This window comes from Diceros bicornis, chromosome 7 (genome assembly GCF_020826845.1).
Source record: "Diceros bicornis minor isolate mBicDic1 chromosome 7, mDicBic1.mat.cur, whole genome shotgun sequence".
NCBI classification, from domain to species: domain Eukaryota; kingdom Metazoa; phylum Chordata; class Mammalia; order Perissodactyla; family Rhinocerotidae; genus Diceros; species Diceros bicornis.
The window spans coordinates 77,284,655-77,303,531 of NC_080746.1; the positions used below are offsets into that span (position 1 = coordinate 77,284,655).

At 46.3% G+C, this 18,877-nt stretch overlaps 1 protein-coding gene across 3 annotated transcripts in view; it reads left to right on the forward strand.

Moving 5' to 3' along the window:
- Positions 1 to 18,877, forward strand: part of NAV2 (neuron navigator 2) — a 710,120-nt gene that overhangs the window by 471,521 nt on the left and 219,722 nt on the right. For all 3 annotated transcript variants that reach the window (XM_058546129.1, XM_058546130.1, XM_058546128.1), the window contains exon 4: positions 14,011 to 14,083. In XM_058546129.1, the coding sequence (XP_058402112.1) occupies positions 14,011 to 14,083 (73 nt within the window). The remainder of the gene's footprint in view (positions 1 to 14,010; positions 14,084 to 18,877) is intronic.

An 18,877-nucleotide genomic window follows, 5' to 3' on the forward strand; every position in this document is an offset into this window, starting at 1 on the left:
TAGGCTGAACAATGGGCCCCCAAAGAGGTCCATATACCAATCCCAGGAACCTGTGAATATGTTATCTTATATGACAAGAAGGACTTTGCAAATGTGATTAAGCATTTTGAGAGAGAGATTATCCTGGATTATCTGTGTGGGTCCTATGTGATTACAAGGATCCTTCTGAGAGAGAGGCAGGAAGGTGAGAGAGAAGATGTGGCCATGGAAGTAGGGTCAGAGGAGAGAGAGAGAATGAGATTGGAAGATGCTATTCTGCTGGCTTTGAAGATGGAAGAAGGGGCCATGAGCCAAGGAATGCAGGTGGCCTCTAGAAGCTAAAAAGACAAGGAAACAGGTTCTCCCCTGGAGTCTCCAGAATGGGTGTAGACTGACTCCTTTATTTTAGCCCACTCAGGCTGATTCTCCTCTGGAACTGTGAGATAATTAACTTATGTTGTTTTAAGCCACTAAATTTTTGGTAATTTTTACGGCAGCAATAGGAAACTAATATGATCTGGGATTCAAGCAAAATACTTTGCACTGTATTAGATAGCCAGCTCTGTGGGTTTCTGACAGAGGCTCATTTTGCAGCTGGGAGCCCCTTGGTTTCTGAGTAGACTAGAAGTTGCCTCCAATGTTAGAACACTTCAGAATGGAATTTCCACATCTGTAAGTTGAAAGCGGGTGATTGTAGGGAAGTGTGGGGAGGACAGAGGCCGATGTGTAGTTTCCAGCGCTGCGCCTGTGTTGTGGGCCCTATAGATGCCAAGCCGTCCTGGGAGTGGCGGGTGCCATCTCATCCGGTAGTTAGAGGTGAATAACAGGTATTCCTGCCCTCTTTGATGTGAATGTAAACTCACGAGTGGGTGCTCTGTTCCCCAACTAACGTGTGTGTGTCTTGTAATTAATGACATTTAAACAAATTTTGAGAGATTTATCATATTTTATATGCTATTTAATAACAGCAAAGCTTTGTAATACATATAACATGTCTATCATCTCTTTTAGTTCAATAAAAATCTCCATCTTCCCAGCACCTGGCATCATGTTAGATACATTGGAGATGCTCAGCTAATGTGTCTTAGATGAATGACCTAAAAAAATTAATGGTCCACCGTCCAGGAGCTCCCCAGAGAGTGGGGGCGATGTTACACATCAAATACACTGTACTTTTAAATGCTGTAGAGAAATTTGAGTCATCCTAAGCCGAGAAATTCTCTTAGACCCAACCTCTTACAGTTTTGTATTTTAACTTAGTTATAAAGGTATGGAAAAGACACCAAAACAACAGATTATTTTCCTTAATAAGGGAAGTAGTGTTTGGTTTGGCACAGCCTGCTAAGCAGTCCTTCTCCAGCTTGTGTGTGTGTGAGAATCACCTGGAGAGCTTGTGAAAACAAATTGCTGGGCCCCACCCCTGGAGTGTCTGATTCACTAGGTCTGGGGAGGAGCTGGAGAATTTGCATTTTTAACGAGCTCTTGGGTAATGCTGATGCTGCTGGTCTGGTGACCGTACTTTGCCAACGTCGTCTTAAGAGCCAAGTAAAAAAGCCAATTTTGGGATATGCCTGTGCAAACATGTGTTAAAACATGTATTAGTTCACAAAGTTGTTTAAAATTTTTTAAATTAACAATATCTGTAAAGGGTTTATTTAAATTGAGCGAAATATTTTGAAGGAGCCAATCAGTTTGCACTTTTGGAAAGGTTAGGAAGCTTTAGACGTCCTCTTGTCTGAGAACTGGGGTAAGTTCTACATGGATAGGATCTGCATTGTGCACCTGGCTGTGGTCTTGGAGCTGGTGAGTGCCTTCTCTACCTGGTCCAGCTCACTCAATCGCTATGACCCTTCATTTCCTCCATTGAAAAATTGCAGTGATAATCCTTTAGCTCATTGAACTTAACTGCCCCTGTCCCACTAGACAGTCACTTCTTTGAGGGCGGTGTCGTGTCTGTCCATCTGCCTGCACTGCCTGGCACCTGCTAGGTGCCCAGGGAATACCTACTGAAGAAATTCCCATCACTCGTACCTTGGGACTGAGGCGCAGTGAGTGGCAACGCCGTGCTCGATAAAGTTAAAGAACTTAGCAAATGTGAGGACAGGCAGAGGGAGAATAGCTGCACATCTTCTTGAGCCGAAAGGGAAATGGGATGGTGATTTATAACTTGTAGATTGTGCTTTATAGAAGAGCCATCTGGGCCTCATGCTTGGATCCACCTCCCTGCACATGTCTTCATGGAGTTCTTATGTTTCAGCCTAGCATCAAAGGGGTATTTTTGTATGTGTGTGTGTGTTTTTTGTTTTTTGATTTTTCCATGAAACAGAACTTAGCAAGGAATTCCTGTTTGTGCTTTAAGGCACGGTTAGCCTGTGGCGTCTGTGTGTCGGGAGCTAGTCAGTAGAAGGATGCAGTGTGCTCACTTAAGCAAAGGGTAGAGAATGGTGGCCAACAAGCTGAGTTTTAAAACAAAACCCAAAACAGAATAGATGCCAATAGTTAGATGAAAATCAATATACCTCATAAAAATTGATCCTCCAACTTTCTTTTTGAAAATATCTGAAAACCTAGCAACACTGGGTTGGCACTCCCAGGCAAAAATTGGCTAAACCTGGGTAGCAGCTGCCCCCTTTAGGTAGGTGTGGGCTGCCTTTGTCACACTCCTCACCATTCCCTAGTGTCTTATTCCCAGATTCTGTTACTTGTTTGTTATCTGCCCCCCTCTGCACACGTTTGAAGTTTTTGACCCCCAAACAATATCATGAACTCCCTCAGGAATCCTAAGCACTGGCATACGGTGGTTTGAAAGATCCCTGTTTTAGGAGCATTTTGACTTCAAAATAACGCCTGTAGATGTTTATGTTGTTTTCAGTAATTTCTGCTCCTGAAGACTTAAAACATTATAAAAGAACGTAAATATTTTCCACAAAACACGTCCAAAAGGGTGTGGGAGAAGTCAGTCTTCCCTCCGTGAAGTGTCCTTTGTCCTTTGGATTTGGTCTGGAAGGACTATTTACTTGCCTCGTCACACGGCCAAAGTCTGAGAGCAGGGAAAGTGACCAGACAGAGGTCACGAGCAGCGGTGGAGCCCTGGCTGTTTGGTTGTTTATGTTCCTTGTTTGCCGAGGGCTTCATAGCTTTAAAACGCTTTCTGCTAGGTGTCAAATTCCAACTCTGCCCTTTAATGACTGTGATTTCAGGAAGGCACTTAAAACACTCTGTGCCTCCATTTTCCCATCTGGAAAGTGATGGTAATATCTAGTGGTGAAAATTAACTGAACTAATAATGTACGGAAAAGCATTTAGCCCAGTGCTTTGTGTTTTCTAAGAGTGCAAATATTAGTTTCTTGTGAGGCCTGTATAAGGCTTTAAAGACAGGGCTAATTATCCCCATTTTACTGAAAGGAAAACTGAGGCTCAGGGAAATCAAGTACCTTACCCAAAGATAGCCAAGAAGCCCTGAGAAATCCACAGACCCCTAGACTTCACCTCTGGTCCTGTGACATCCTTAATTCCCCTCTGCCCCGTTAACACTTCCTCTGAGTAATTATTTCAATCACAAGACGACGCTTCAACATGAGTCGGCTTTTCCTACGGAGAAGATTTGACAGGCGAGAGGGATTCCCGCATTGGCGTGAAGGTGGTCGCAGTCGTGTGGACTTGGATGGGGTGGCAGAACCTGACCAAAATCTCATCTTTCTCACACTTTGCCCTGAAGGAGCAGGAAGGCAGCCCGAGACGGGCATGCGGCCCGGGTCTCCTTCACTGTTGTGAAAGATAACTTGTTACCTTTCGTGGGAGGTCTTTGGATGAATCAGCTAGGAATTAAAGCTTTCCCTGGGCCCCGTTCTGCTTCTCTAAGGGGATCATGCAGAAGAAACCCTAAGTAAAGCGAAGGGCCTTTCAGGGTTAGCCTGCGGATGGGGCGTTTCTTTTGACTTGATCTCCTCTCTGTTGCGTCACCAGTCTTGTGAGGCTCCTTTGAGAGAAACTTCCCGAGATTTTATTCTGAGTTTCAGAATTTACTGATACTTTGTTTATAAATGGCTATGAAGTGCCCTATTTTTATGATTGCCCAGGAGTTTAATTTTAGCCTGTAGGCGGAGGGTGTCTTCCTAATACCTTGATATATAGGTAGAACTATATGAAATGGCTGATATTTAACCATTTTTTACCTACAAAAATTACAGTTTTATCTGGTTCAATGGAATACTCGACAAAGATGAAAATGGCAACAGAGATTAGCATTATATGACGAGTTAAAAATTGTCAATATTTCTTCACAGGTGTATTGGATATCTTATCCTTGGAAAGCTCAAGGATATCCTGTAATAGAGACCTTCCTTGTCTAGTTTGTTTTTCCTCTTCCAGTGGATGTCGACCATGCCTCTGACACTCTGGCAATGGCAGTAAGCAGAGTTGCGAATTATTTTAATTATTAATAATATTCCTAATTATTTTTAATCTCATATAATTTCTCATTGGTTGGCATGTAGCTCTTTGCCTTGATCACAGATTTTAGAATTTGAAGATCTTGGCCAAATCTAGTTTCTTGGTATAAAGTATTTTGTGTACTACTTGTGGAATCTCCCCAATGGTACATTAACGATCACCAGTGGTCTAGAATTCAGGCTCAGCTCTTCAGCCATACCTACGAACAGCTTTTCAAATAAAAAAATAGATTGAAGTAATGTATGTGAAAGTCCTAGGATTGTGCCTGGCATGTGATAATCACCCACTAATTGCTAGCAGCATCTGGAATTGGAGTAGAAAGAGAGGGCAATTTTTGAATTACAGCTCCTGCAAAAATGAACACTACAGGGTGAGATTTACAGGTAGAGGGTGACAGAGCAGTGACCTTCACTGTAGCCGTCACCACCGTGGGAGAGCAGTCGCGCAGGATTCTGAGTTGAGTATTAAAATTATCGAACTTACCTGCTTGGTTTTTCTTCCCTGGTCACTGAGGCTGCCAGGATGCGTCTTGCCCTTACAGACCTGCTATCCTTGGAATTGCAGGGTTGAAATCCACAGATCCACAACTCAGGAGCAACCCAGAAGAACCATAAGCTACAGACATTAGCAAATGGGCTGAGCCACAAAACTGAATTACACTGGCTGGTGTGAGGGAGCTGGTCCCCAAACTGGTGAGAGAGTCTAGTCCTCGGCCTTCATCTACAAATTGTCCCATTACCCTGTTCCTTTATATGTATTTGTTTTGTGGGTGAACGGATATGTTCTAGTGGTATTTCTAAAACTGAGGATTCGCTGTACTCTTGGGGCATCTCAAGGATCTGCTGTTCTGTTTTATTTTGCATATATATTCTGCTGCCTCTTGAAGACTTCATGGTAGCTTATGTATTTAAGCTTGTAAATATGACAAAGATGCAGAGAACCCAGACCTTCTGAGAAGAGCATGGTGAGTCAGTGTCAGGCTTTTGAGTAGGTGAGTTGATGGGTGTAAGTTAGCCCTTATCACTGTTTTGACCTATGTTTAGTGGGGTTTCAAGTTTAAAGTCTGCTCTTGCCCAGGAAGTTGTCTGCTCCATGAGGGAAGGACCACACTGTCTTGTCACCACTGTTTCCCCTTCCCCTAGAGCAGGGCCTGCGAGAGAGGAAATAGTCACTATTTTTCAAGGAATGAATCAAGCTACCAAGTTCTAGTTAGTTCCTGGGTGATATTCTCCAGGAAAAGTCCACGGTGCTGCTCCTCTTGTCCAGAAGTCAGAGTTTTCATGTTCAAGTTGGAATCTGAGTTTATATCCTCTGTAGGTAAAGCTAAAGTGTTCTGCAAAACAATTTTGATTCTTCTTAATGAAACTATTTAAGATCTTAGGGTTTCCCATGTAGCTTAGTAAAGGAGACTTTGACCAGAAAGCTTTTTGGACAGAAAGCGCTAATTCAGATAGGATCAAAGTGAATTCTAGCTACAAGGAACCCATTCGTAGAGAGGCTGTACTAGCGTCGTATTATTTAGTAAGTCTCGAAGTGTCACAACTCCAAAATGGTCTTTCACTTCCAGAAGATGCCAGTGATATCTAATATTCTGCCATTTTGGAATTGTATGAAGAAAGAGCCTTTTTAAAGCTCTATGTAAAGTTCCAGACCCTTGGCATATGTCAACCCATCTACTCCTGGGTAACACTATGAGATAGTTATCAGCATTCCAGTGTTACAGAGGATGACTTTGAGGGTCTTGTAGGTAATCTGTAAGGGAACCAGAATCCAGTGTAGAGTCCAAAGTCTGTATTCTTGCAACAGATATTGTCACGCAGTAATTGTGTTGGAAACGAGTGCGACTGGGAGAGGTATCATGTGGGAAACCAGTCAGTCCCTTCTGCTGTGGTGCGAATCAGTTAATCAGCATCTTTTCAAGAGACAGGCTGCTAAAAGGCAGGCATGACCTCAGGGGGTGGAAAAGGCCGGAGTCCTGGGGAGCTGGGCTTGAGAGGAAACCGGGGAGGAAAAGGGAGGCAGTCCAGATAAGCTTGTCTCATTCTCTGTTTTGCCAGGGGCCAACCTGCAGACCCAGCTTTGGGTATGCCATGGCCTTAGAACCATTGCCCAGGGATGTTCACGTCCAAAATGACCACACAGTAACAAACACTGCCAGTTATCGGGCACTTACTAAGCACGACACATATGTCCTCTCATGTAGTGACAGCCACCATCCTGTGTAGGAGATGTTAAAATATAGGCACATTTTACAGATCAGGCCACTGAGGCAACTTGCTGAAGATCATAATTAGGTAAATAGCAGAATCAGGATTTGAACCCAGATTTGTCTGATCCCCAAAGCCTGTCTTATGTCTTCTAAATATCACTCCTTAGCCCTATTCTTTCTCCTTTACCATGTGTGTCCAGCTCCTCATGTGGAGGCCTCAACTCGGAACAGTCCCTTTTGGAACTGCTAGGAAGTCAGGGAGCATTACCCTAAAATTGTTGCAGGAGAAATCGTCTTTGGAATTGTATCCACACTGAATGAATGCACACAGGCGTCCGATGGGCCTCTCTGACCACGCTAATGCCCGGTGGAGTTTTCCCCTCCTAGTGACTGCCGTCTCTAATACCGATATTCTGTGGAGCTTAACTGTAAGGGTCGATGATGGGAGCCTGCAGAGGAAGGACTGACTTCTAGAACTTTAGCTGCAATGCCCAAGTTCCTCTCTTTGTTTTGAGGGAAAAATTAAGTCAGAAAATAATAAGAAAATGAAATATTCTAGGCAATTGGAAGCAAAGGAAAAAGATAGTCACTAGAGGAATTTGAGATTCTTGTTTTCAATTTTTTTACTCCTCTAGAGAGAGTTTTTTGTATCCATATGGACTTACCCATTTGCTGTAACAGCCGAGAGCCTCCTCTAAAGTTTTTAAAAGAATTCTTGAGAACATCTTGGAAAGCTGAAGTTATAAATACTATTGAAGATAAGGTAGCTAACATTGCCAAATTCAGGAAAGGAGCTGGGCAAGGCGTTGAAGCAGCAAGAAAAACAGACTGACGGGGAGACTCAAGTCTCTTCCAGCCCCTGAGCTCCACATTCTTAAGCTTTCTGTTTCAAAGCCACCAAGAGAGCTAGAGCTGACCAGCTGGAAGCTTTGTTGCTTGAATGGCCAAAGCTGGGACAGAGGGTATGGAGCCCCTTGTGCTGCTGAACAAAGATGGCTTTAAGCATCAGCCAAGCAAGTGGCAGCCCGTGGACTTACAAGGGAAGATGCTCTCAAATATTCCCCCACCTAGGAGAATCTGAAGGGCCACCATACATTTCCTTCATTTCTGGGGTCCCCTTCTAAAATTAAAACTACAGTCATGTGGTGCATAAGGACGTTTTGGTTAATGATGGACCACATATACGATGGTGGTCCCATAAGATTAGTACTGTATAACCTAGATGTATAGTAAGGTATACCATCTAGGTTTGTGTAAGCACACACTTGGATGTTCGCACAATGATGAAATCGCCTAACGACACATTTCTCAGAATGGATCCCTGTTGTTAAGTGATGCACGACTGTGTAGTGTCCTGGCCCTGCCAGCCCTGTCCTGTGGTGGTGTACATCTCTAGGACCACACAGTGGCTCATGAACCATGGGATCATGCAAAGATGCTGGGCCCCAACGCTGACATAGGTGGATGAAAAATGAAGCTGGGTAAATCACACATCGGGTTCCGGACCCTAGAAATTCGGAGGAAGGAGATGACAACATTGATGAGATAGGCATTTTAGGAGAGCATGTCCCCAAAGTTCGTTTTGCTTTTTGGTTTGGTTTCATGGTTGGATGTCTTTTTTTTTCCTTCTCTATTTTTATTTTTGGAAAGGGGTGGAGGAAGGAGTGTCAGAAGGGCACGGAGGCCTGTTAGATATGAAGCAGACATTCCTAGTACATGTGACCACAGATGCTGACATCCCCTTGCCATCCCTCCCTGTCTCTGTGCCCAGCCCGGAAGTTACTGGAGCCCCACCTCGAGGACACTACTGAGCCGTCCCTGACACAAAATAGTACATCCTCCGGCTTTCAAACTGGAAGGGCTTGGCCTGGCTGCTGTTGCCATGGTAATGGGGGGGCCCTGACAAGGCTTGAGAACTGGGAGGACCCCTGCCTTCTCTCTTCCCCGCACCCCCACGTCAGCTCCTGAGCGTGGCCCCGTATGGCCCAGCCTTTGCTCATTGCTCTTCTTCCTTGCTCACTGGCCTCCAGCCATGTCAGCTTTCTTTTGGTTCCCAGAATGTGGTATGCTGCATCCTGTATGGAAGCTTTCAAGCCTTAGGTTCTCTAAGTTGAGTATGTTTTTCTCCCCACTCTTGGTGCCCAGCTAACTCCTTAGGTCTCAGCTCAAATTCCCCTTTAGTCCTTCAGTCAACAAATATTCTTGAGTACATACAGTGGGCTCCATGCTCTTCTAGGTGCTTGGGGGCTACATCAGTGGATAGTGGACAGAACAGACAAAAAGTCCTGTCTGTGTGGACCTAAGTGCTATCTCTTCCTTAAGAAATTCTCGCCCGACACCCCACTCCACCCCCCAGGCTAGCTCAGGTCTTCTAGTATACGACAGAGGTCGTCATGTACTTATTTGTGCATCATTTTCCCCTAGAGTAGGCTGTAGGTTCTACGAGATCAGTGATAATTCACAGCTATGTACCCAGTGCCAGCATGTTGCCTGACACCCAGTAGGTGCTCAGGAAATATGTGTGAAGGAATGGATAAATGAAGGGATGAATGATTATTTTGGTTGGCAAGTAGCGATATCAGGTGTGAGGGTCACACCTTCTGGAAAGAAGTTGTTTGAGCTGATGTATGAGGCTCATGAAGAAGCTACACTGTGCTTTTCAAGTTATCAGAACTTGCAAGTTCTTACTTGGCTTTGTCTGGGGTCTGGTCTCCCATTGCCGAGGCCTTAGGCATTTCATGATTTTAAAAAAAATGGCTATGACCGTACCTGACTTTAATGCAGCAGCTGTTTGCCTTCCCTTCTCCCAGGATGGAGATCTCCAAGGCGCCTGGTGAGGAGCTCTTAACTCCTAAAAACTAGCACCCCATATACTCAGTATGCCCGGAGCCCTGTCTTTCCCTGGGCTGCGGTAGCGCCCATAGACATGGTCTTCGTTTGCATTAATCATTTTCATGCACTTTGCATTCAGCTACACTGGTATTCAGAGAAAAATGCTGCCATGACAACTGCCACAACAGATGGCATTTGATGAGTCTCTAAGCTACCGAGAAGACATACAGCAGTGCTTCCGAGGTTTGCATATTTTACGTTATCACGAGACCCAGTGCGGCCTTAATCATGATTGAAATGTGAAGTTTTCCATTTGCCTCCTATCCCTCCCTTCTCTTTCCAGTTGTTTGGCATTTGTTTTGATTTTCCTTGCTCTCTGGCTGTCCTGGGTGGAGATATCCTTCTGCATGTGGGAGACAAAGGCTGCAACATACATAAATAGTCCATGGAAGTTGCCCTGCAAGTCTGAAGTTCAGTTGAGAAAGTATTCAACTTTGGGGTGGAGATCTCTGCTGAGACTGGGAGAAAGGCCTAATTGCAGCCTTTCTCTCTTGGGCATTCGTGGACCGCACAGGGTGGAGGCCACGTGTGGCCCCAAACAAAGGGAAGCCTGGGAAGCGCGTCTTGGTCTCGATCTGTCCCCTTACTCTGCCCCTCCTTCGTCCAGCACTTTTCTGCTCCCAGGGTCTCCCAGCCACCTTGTGGTCCCTCTTCTGGGCTTCCCACCTCCACCACAGCTAACACTTGCAAACTCCAGGATCTTATCCCAGAGCTTTCAGACCTGTTTCTATGGCAACAACTACATCAGCCTTCTCTCCCCTTGGTGCTCCCACCCATCAGTAACACTGGAATGTCAGACTTTGTCAGACTTTTTCAGCTAATTTTGGGAAGTAGTTTATATTGGCTGTTATGTGTTAATGAATAACTTTGCTCGTATTTACATACTTTGCTAGTTAAGAGTCTTTTCCGACCCTCTGCCTCCCAGCCTTAACTGGATCCTCATCTCACACCAGGAGTCTGGATCACACGTGAGCCACAAGCCTCATTAAAGAGCTGCGAGGGGCACGAGGACACCCTTGTGCTGTAAGGAGGGCTGGGGTCCTGCGCCGGCTGTTCCCCTCGCGGGCTGTGGTGGGAGTTTGCAGTTTCAGCAGTGCATGCTGATGGATTGTTTACCTGTGTAGTATTTGGAAGAAAACCTTAAGGTGAATTTAATCACGAGAGAGCCTGGATCAAAGCAGCAGCACCCCCTTCTGATCTTGTTCCAAGTGAAGCCTGGAGGTTGGAATCCACATCTGCCCCTATTCTGCTTCCCAGCCCCGCTCTCTTCCTGGGGTGCAGATGAAAAGAGCATGGGTCTCGGCCGCCTTGTAAGGAGTGATTTTTAACCTTAATGGAACATTATTAAAGAGTGGATTTGAGACTTGAGGAATGTTTTCCGAACTCCTTCTGTGAGCAGAGAATTCGTGGTAGAGGGAGAAAATTCAAGGCACTTGATGGGCTTATGAGTCGTCTTTTAAATGATGGCCCAAGTCCTTCGTTTTAACATTTTCTGGGCGTGCTATCCGGCCATTCAGATATTGCTCCCTGTTTCATCTCCTGTTTAGGAGAAAGCATTCTTGGTGCCCTTAGGCCTCCCCTCTCCTCTTGACGAAGGAAGTTCCTAATGCTCCTTTTGTTTCTATGTTTCGATTCTCCCTGAAATGGGTGGGAATCGGGGGCTGTGTGTGGAATGGCTTTGTGGTCCCTAAAGAGGAGGATCATGGAGATATGGGCTCCTGGACAGGGAGGAGGACTTGGGACCAACATCGTCAAAAGAATTGAACACAGTGCCTGGCACAGAGCAGACATCCACACAGTTAGGTTCATTGAATGAATGATTAAAAGAATCATGTAACTCAGGTTTCTCAACCTTGGCACTGTTGACATTTTGGATTGGATAATTCTCTGTTGTGGGGGCTGTCCTGGGCATTGTAGGATGTTTAGAAGCATCCTTGGCCTCTACCCGCTAGACACCAGTAGCAGTCCCCACACCCCCAGGGTGTGGTGTGACAACCAAAATGTTGCCAGACATTGCCAGACGTCCCCTGGGGGGGGGCAAAATCTTTGCCCCTTCTCTCTCACTCTCCCTCGCTCAGTGGAGAACTACTGATCTAAATTAAGACATTGGTTGAAAGAATGATAGGGCTTTGAAAAATCAACAGGAGGAAGAAGTATTCTCAGCAACCTCTGTATAATTATTCATTCGTTTAGTGGAATTTAGCATTAAAAGAAAGGCCAGTAGATGGCTGGATTGAAATGTGCCAGGGCTAGCCTTGCAAGAAGAAATTACCACGGACTTGAAATGATGCTGTGTGCACCGAATGCTCCATGAATGTGACGAGAAAATACACTCTGTGCTCCTTGGAAGGAAATTTCTGTAGAATTACAATGTTGTGTTAGAGTAGTGCTTTTCTTGAATATGTTGGTGGCTGTCTTTTTATTCAGTGTTGCACTATTGTTGAAAAAACTTACCCCAGCTATGTCAGCCCACTTACATGACGCTCGGCAGGATAAATATCAAGTGTACTATTTTTGATTTTGCATTAACAGACTCAGGATTGGTAAGCTTTTTCTTTTTCTCATTTTCTGTGAGGACATAATTGCCAAAAGCCTCGCTTATCAGCCATGTGCCAGATGTTATACTAAAGAAGTGGGATAGGATTATAGAAAGAGACAAGGGGTAGAAGAGGAATTTTATAATTTTATCATGATTTAAATACTAGTGCATCTCTGTAGGGGCAACAAATCCTTTTGAATGGTTTTGGTATATTACACTGTGTACAACAGCAGAAATATGGAGTGATAGTTATTTTCTCAAAAGCAGGGTTTTGTAATGGCGTGAAATAGCATTTACAGATATAATTTTTACAAATAGATGCAGATTGCTCCAAAACATCTTCCACAGGGCCATCCCAGCCATCCTCTTCCTCTGCCCACTCCCCCCCCCCTTAACATGGTAGCCCCTGGTTGTCACTGTCAGTCATCTTGGGGCTGGAAAGAAGAAAAGAGAGTTAAAAGCAATCTCACTTTTCCTCCCTCTTTCTAAGAAATGATTTTCTGCGATGGTGGCAGGCATAACCCATAGCATCAGCATTTATTTGGTTTGCAGGAAATTGCATTCTGCCCTTTTTCTTAGAGATGAAAAAATACCTCCCAGATGCGGACCCTTGAAGGTGAGCTGGAGGCTGGGAAGGAGGTGGGAACCTGAGCTAAAAAATGCAACGATGGAGTAACCTTAAGCTCAGGGTTGAGCAGATTCTTATAAAATGGGTGCAGTTTTATTCCGGTGTCCCATAGCTTAATTTGAAGCTTTTGGAAGATGTGAAGACTGGGAATAGAGACAAAAATGCAGGATTGCATGGAGAGGGTGGACATGAACTTCAGGAAGATGGCTTTGGAGCCATGCTCTACTCAATTTAGAGCTCTTAAATTGTAGGTGCTTCACTCTCTTTGGCTTTGAAGGAGCCATCATGATATTGCTTGGAGAAGGGGATGGAGAATGGTCACATGGACACTGTGAAAGTCGGTCATTTATTAGTTGAGGGTAAACCCCGTGGGTTAAATACTCGTTTGAGTTCATAAGAATGTCGATGGAGCCTGGGAAGTTACGTGGTGGCTGGTTGTGGAGGTGAGGGGGATCTCTATTGTGAAATGCAAATTGTGTGAAATTCAAAGATCCTTGTGCCAGGTCAGAAGCAGTTTCTTTTACTTAGAGTCACCATTGACACTAATCAAGCCCGAACATTTTCCTATAGACCAAAAAATAATTAGCCCTGACAACTGAAGTCAAATCAGACCTTTGGGAATGACCTCATTATTCTTTCGTGAGGGCTGGACGTTGGCTTGCCCTTGGCCATGGCATCAGCCCTGGCAAACCGTGAAGGCCTCCAAGACTCTGGTGGTGGGTCCTTTCTTGCTACAGAAAACAGAAAGGACAGAGGGGATCAGTGAGGTTGCAGCCCTCCCTCCATCTGTAATGCCTGCCATCCTGAGAATCTTGTGAGTAAACACTACCCAGATTCCTGCTGAAACTCCCATTCACTATCTTTACATTTGACTGCCTGCCTCCTTGGTGGCTGGAAATTTCTCCCAGCTGCTGGTGGATGGGTGGGTCCACTAACTTCGTCCCCACCTCCATTTTTCTAGTAACTACTCAAGTTTTCAGGATTGCACTGGTGACAGTGATCAACATAGGAGTCCACTTCCACCCTGGTTATTTTTGGCAGCCGTGAGCAATCCAAGGCCTTGACTTTTGGCACTGTGTGCTTGGGATATTAAGTGACCTTTTCCTGTGCAAGTACAAAGGAGAGTCCTGACTTGCATCCCTCCATCCGTCCATCCGCTGTTTTTTTGTCCTCCTGTCTTTCCTCATTGAGAACCTTAGCCAATGCTCAATGAACCTCCTCTCTGACATAGCCCTTTGTTCCTAATAAGAGATGACTCTGGAGGAGGCTGAACATTTATTGAGTGTATATTGTTGTTTTTTTTTCCCCTAGATTGAAAACATAGATGCCTGCTTGAATTTCCTGGCAGCTAAGGGAATTAACATCCAGGGACTGTCTGCAGAAGGTAAGTCAGCACCCCGGGCATGAGGCTGCCTTGCATCCTTGGAAATGCCCACCTGTTACCTATTGATGACATTAATCCAGTGAAGCCAAGGGGTGCTGCTGGACTCTTCTGGTTTTGTTTTCCTTCTGGTTTTGAGGCAGCTCGATGCTTGTCTAGACTTGAGGATGTCAACTTTTTGACAGCTAAAGAATCACTCCAAGAATGCAGATTTAACTGTGCCGGCTGTGTCTGCAAGACACCGAAGGAGGAGTGAAGACAGGGCCGCTTCTGTGCTTCTCTTGAGAAGGGCTTGATCAAACAATGCTGGTTTCATTCACCTGACTAGCAGTTCAGTTAATTATCAAGCTGGGCCTTATCTCTGGGAGAGAGAACGCTTAACCACAGAACATATTTAAACTGTACAGTTCCCAGGGAAAAATGCCCAATCCTTATCTCTTCCTTTTATTAGAAGAAGCAGCACTTTTCCTGGCTCAAAAAAAAAAAAACAAAAAAAACGTGATTTATTAATGAGATGCTCCATTTTGACATCCTGATTCGTTTTTAATTAACTCCAATTTTGTGGCTAATTAGCACATTAGCGTTTGCTGGTGGTTCGCTGTTCAATTAGGTATTGGTCTGGAGATGGCTGGTCCGAATTCTCAGCCTCCTCGGGCAACATCTCTCCCTGGAAACGTTCGCGCTCTCTCCTGTTTGTAAATACAAGCAGCTGCCAGCTCAGGAGCTGCCATGGGCCCCGGCGTTCTCCCAGACTGGTGAGGCTGCACCTGCCTCCGCTTTTCCCAGAACAGGTAAAGCCGTTTGGGCTTCAGATGACACCACCTTTCCCTCTCGAGATTGCTTTCTGAAAAGATGCCTGTCAGCATGGACTCCGGTGGTCAGGGTGGGGAGGTGGGTGGGGAGCAGTGAGGCAGGAAGCAGCCCAATGGAGCAGGTAAGTTTGCAGATGTGATCCATTTGGGGCCTGGTGCCTGCCTTTGCTCTGCTCCGTGGTGAAAGGTTGGTTTTTCTGGCTATGTTGCTGAACTGTAATCTCTTCGGGTATTAGGGGTGGGTGGCCACTATTGGTGCCTCGTGGGTGTGTCGTGTCTCTGAGTGGGACTGTTGGAATTTCCCAAGTGAGACCTCTGATACGCTGGGCCTGTCCCAGGTCTCTAAAGCAACTGTCGAGTGGCAGTCCTAATCCCCGCTCTGAGAGGAGAGTCCTTGGAGGATTCCCTGGCCTTGGGGTGTGGGCCCTCCTCCACGGGGATGAAATGTGGGCTGAATGACGTATGGAATGCACATTGCTAGGGCGTGGTGGGGATGTTGGTGGTGGTGCTTTCATGGATAGGTAGGGAGATGCAAATTCCCATTCTGAGGAACACGTTTCCTCCTGGGAGAGCGTTCTTGTGTTGGCTGGTGGGTGGCAGCACACTCTCCTCCTGGTTTCTGGGAGTGATCGGACCCCAGGCCTGTGCCCCCAGCAGAGCATCAGCAGGCACCTTTAGAGTCACACTCAGCTGAAGGGGCTCTAGGGGATGCAGGCCCTGTAAGCCGGCTTCATCCCCTGTGGCCTGGAGGTGATCCCTGGCCACTCTGCCATCTATCTACCCATCGTTCTGCCTTCTGCCTTGTTTCTCCCCACCACCTGCCCCATTCCCTCTATACCTTAGTGCATAGAGAATCTACTCTGTAAATATTTGTTGAATAAATAAGTACCAACTGTGCTTTTAAGGCTTTTATCTGCATCAGCTCCAGCTCTCGCAACTGAAGTTGGAATTTATAATAGACTGAGTTTACAGATGAGGAAACTTTGGCTTAAAGAGGTTACGGGTGACATCCCCAAGGCCTGTAGTTGGTGAGTGACAGACCCAGGATTTGAACCCAGGTCTGTGTGATTTCAGAGCTCATGTTCATGTTGTCTTTTAGGACAGCAGATGGATAAAATCTAGGCATGCCACGTACAGCAGAAAAAAATCAGAAAAGATTTAGAACTCTTTGTTAGCTGGAACACTGCCTCAGAAGAGGTTGTGCAGCCGGTGGAGGCATATCATGCAAAGAACCGCTCAGCCCCCAGCCCCTTGTTGATGTTGGGATGTGGCCCTTGTGTGTCTCTGAGCATAGAAGAGCATCCTGTAACCAGTGTGTTTGGTATCAGTCATTGGGGTACAACTGTAAAGTGGGTTTATGGTATATTTATAGAGCAGTAACCGCCCCGAACTGTGCTATGTCGACCCCCCATCTTTCCTGCTGGATCGAGACTCACTTAATGGTGTCTTCACCAGAATACATAACCCTTCAGTTCAGTCATTAGAACGGTTTTATGTCAATATTTATGACTCAGTCTTGTTCATTTTTAAACTTCAATTTCAAACTCTACTCAAAGCTCTTTTCCCCTATGCCCCGCAGTGCAAGTGGCTTTGGAAGGTTGAAGGGGGCTGGGGGCATGATGACTTGGCTTCCTTTTCTTTCCCTCGTTCCTGTGCCTGAGCCTCCAGGACTGGGACAGCGGAGAGGAAGCAGAATTCTGCTGGTGGTGAAGCCACTGTCCTCCTCTTGGTAGCCATGATTGCCACTGTCCTGGGTGGCAGTCTGTGCATGTCCTGCTGACCAGGGGCTCGCTCCCGTGGCCCTGGTTGTCTTTCGTGAGGTTTGACCAGCTCTTCCAGCTCACCCTCAGCTGGTAGCATTCGTGTCCCATCCCCTGACTCAGGCCCTTCTTTGTCCCCATGCTAAGGTGGTCCTGGTAAGGACATGGACCTCGTTCTCCTTATCCCTCCATGTCCACCATAGAACCAGCGAGAATGTGTGGGCTTCGTCTTTCACTTGCGGTAGGTGGAACGGGCCTCCTGTCACCTGAAAGTCCCCCACCATATGATCTCTCTCCAGCTCTTTCACCCCCCGACTTAGGTGGCCAAGAGGCAGATCTGCCACGTCTCTGCTAAGCAGTTGTCCAGCTGGGAACTAGGATGCCAGCACCCCCACTTGGAGTGGTTCTCCTAGAGCCTCCACTCCTTTGACTTTGTGGGGTGCAAGGACCACAGCTTCTTGCTCCTTGGTGAGGGGAGGAAATGTACTGTGTCTGTGATCATCAAGCGTCACCACCGTCCCCCACTCTCAATCTCATCTGGATCTTCTTACATAGATTTTTTGTTGTGGTGGGGGATGGTGATGATGGTGTGTGGGGGTTAGACCAATTCTGGACTAGTACAGTCTTGCAGGAACATGACTGGTCCCAACTTTTGTCAACTCCCTGAACTTTTAAAGCAAGGGTACTTAGAGCCTTTTATCCTCAGATAGGCCTTATTCATAATTTCTGGGTTACAGGAAATATCTCACTTGACATACTGTCAAATTATAAGAATAGAAACCATTTATTGAGAACCCACCGTGCGTCAGTCACTGAACTAAGTGCTGTACATATTTTGTACCATATTTAATCGCCAGCAAACTTACGAGGTCAGTATTCGTATTATCCCCGTTGTACGGATGAGGAAACTAAGGCCCAAGGAGATAAAGTTCCATGTGGGACAAGGGCGGCCCACGAGGTCAGCTGAGCCGCTCCCATCGGTGGATTCAAAGGCTGCGTGTTTTGTACTGTTCACTACCACTCCACTTCTAACCACCTGCATGCATCACCACTAGAAAAGCATTATAGTGTTTAAAGAAATAATGTAGTTTTAATGCTTTTTGTTTTCCCTTTGAAGATGATTGAGTGCCCCGAGGCTCCTCCTCTGATGAAAAAACATCAGCGGTTGGAAAGCCCCACAGGTCCGTCTCCACCCTTTTCCGACTACAGCTGGGTTTGGAACACAGGCCAGTGTATGCACCTGTTCTTGAAGCATTTCAGCAGCTCAGGCCTGCCCCGACCTGACTGTTAGAGAGCCATAGAGAGCCTTTGTTCCAGGGCAGAGGCTACAGGCCCAAGTGAGCCCCATGGAGACGCTGCTGGTTTGGAGTGTTCCCCTGGATGAGGCCTCCCCACCCCCTCAGGGTTCCCCAAGGCTAGACCCATCCTGTTGCCCTTGGAGGCTTGTCGGAGTCACATGAGCTGAAGCCTCACCCTGCCCTGGGCGATTTTCAAGATCCCTTCAGCCCCGCCCCAACACACAGCGCACCTGTCACAAGCAGCTGTAAACCTGTCCCTGTGAGGAAGGATGGCCTTTATCCCTGGGAGTTCTGAGAACACTTGGCCCTGAGCCCTCCTCCTGGAAGGGAGAAGCAGGGGTCCAGGGGTAAGGCATGTTCTGTTCAGTTCAGCAAACATTCGCTGGGCACCTCCTCTATGCCATGCACAGTGCTAGGCACTGGACTACATAGAGAGTCAAGTCAGTCCTACAAACTAGCGTTAATTCCAATTACTAAGCGAGCTGTGCTAGTGGTATGTGGAGGATCCAGTGGTGCCCAAAGAAAGGCAGCAGTCAGCTCTGCCTGTGGCAGAGGGGCCTTCACAGAGGTGGTGATGTTTCTCCTGGGTTTTACAGGATGGCTAGGTATTCACCAGACAGAAGAGAAAGGTGGAGGGAAATCTAGACGGAGATGGGGCATAGGTAATACGACGAGGCAGAGGACTAGCTCTTTATGAAGACTGGAGAGACAGAAGCAGGAAGATCCTTTAGGTGCCTCTGGGAAGGAGTGGATGCTTTTGAAGTGAAGTCCGTTGCTGAGTTGATGAGCTCTGACCTGGGTTTGCTGCCTTGACCAGAGACCCAGATGCTGAACTTGTTCCTCCTCTTACCCAGAGCCAGGAAGCAGGAAGTCTTTCCAGAGTGTTAGGGTAGCAGCAGGTGGGTCATTTCCATATCCCCCTGCCCA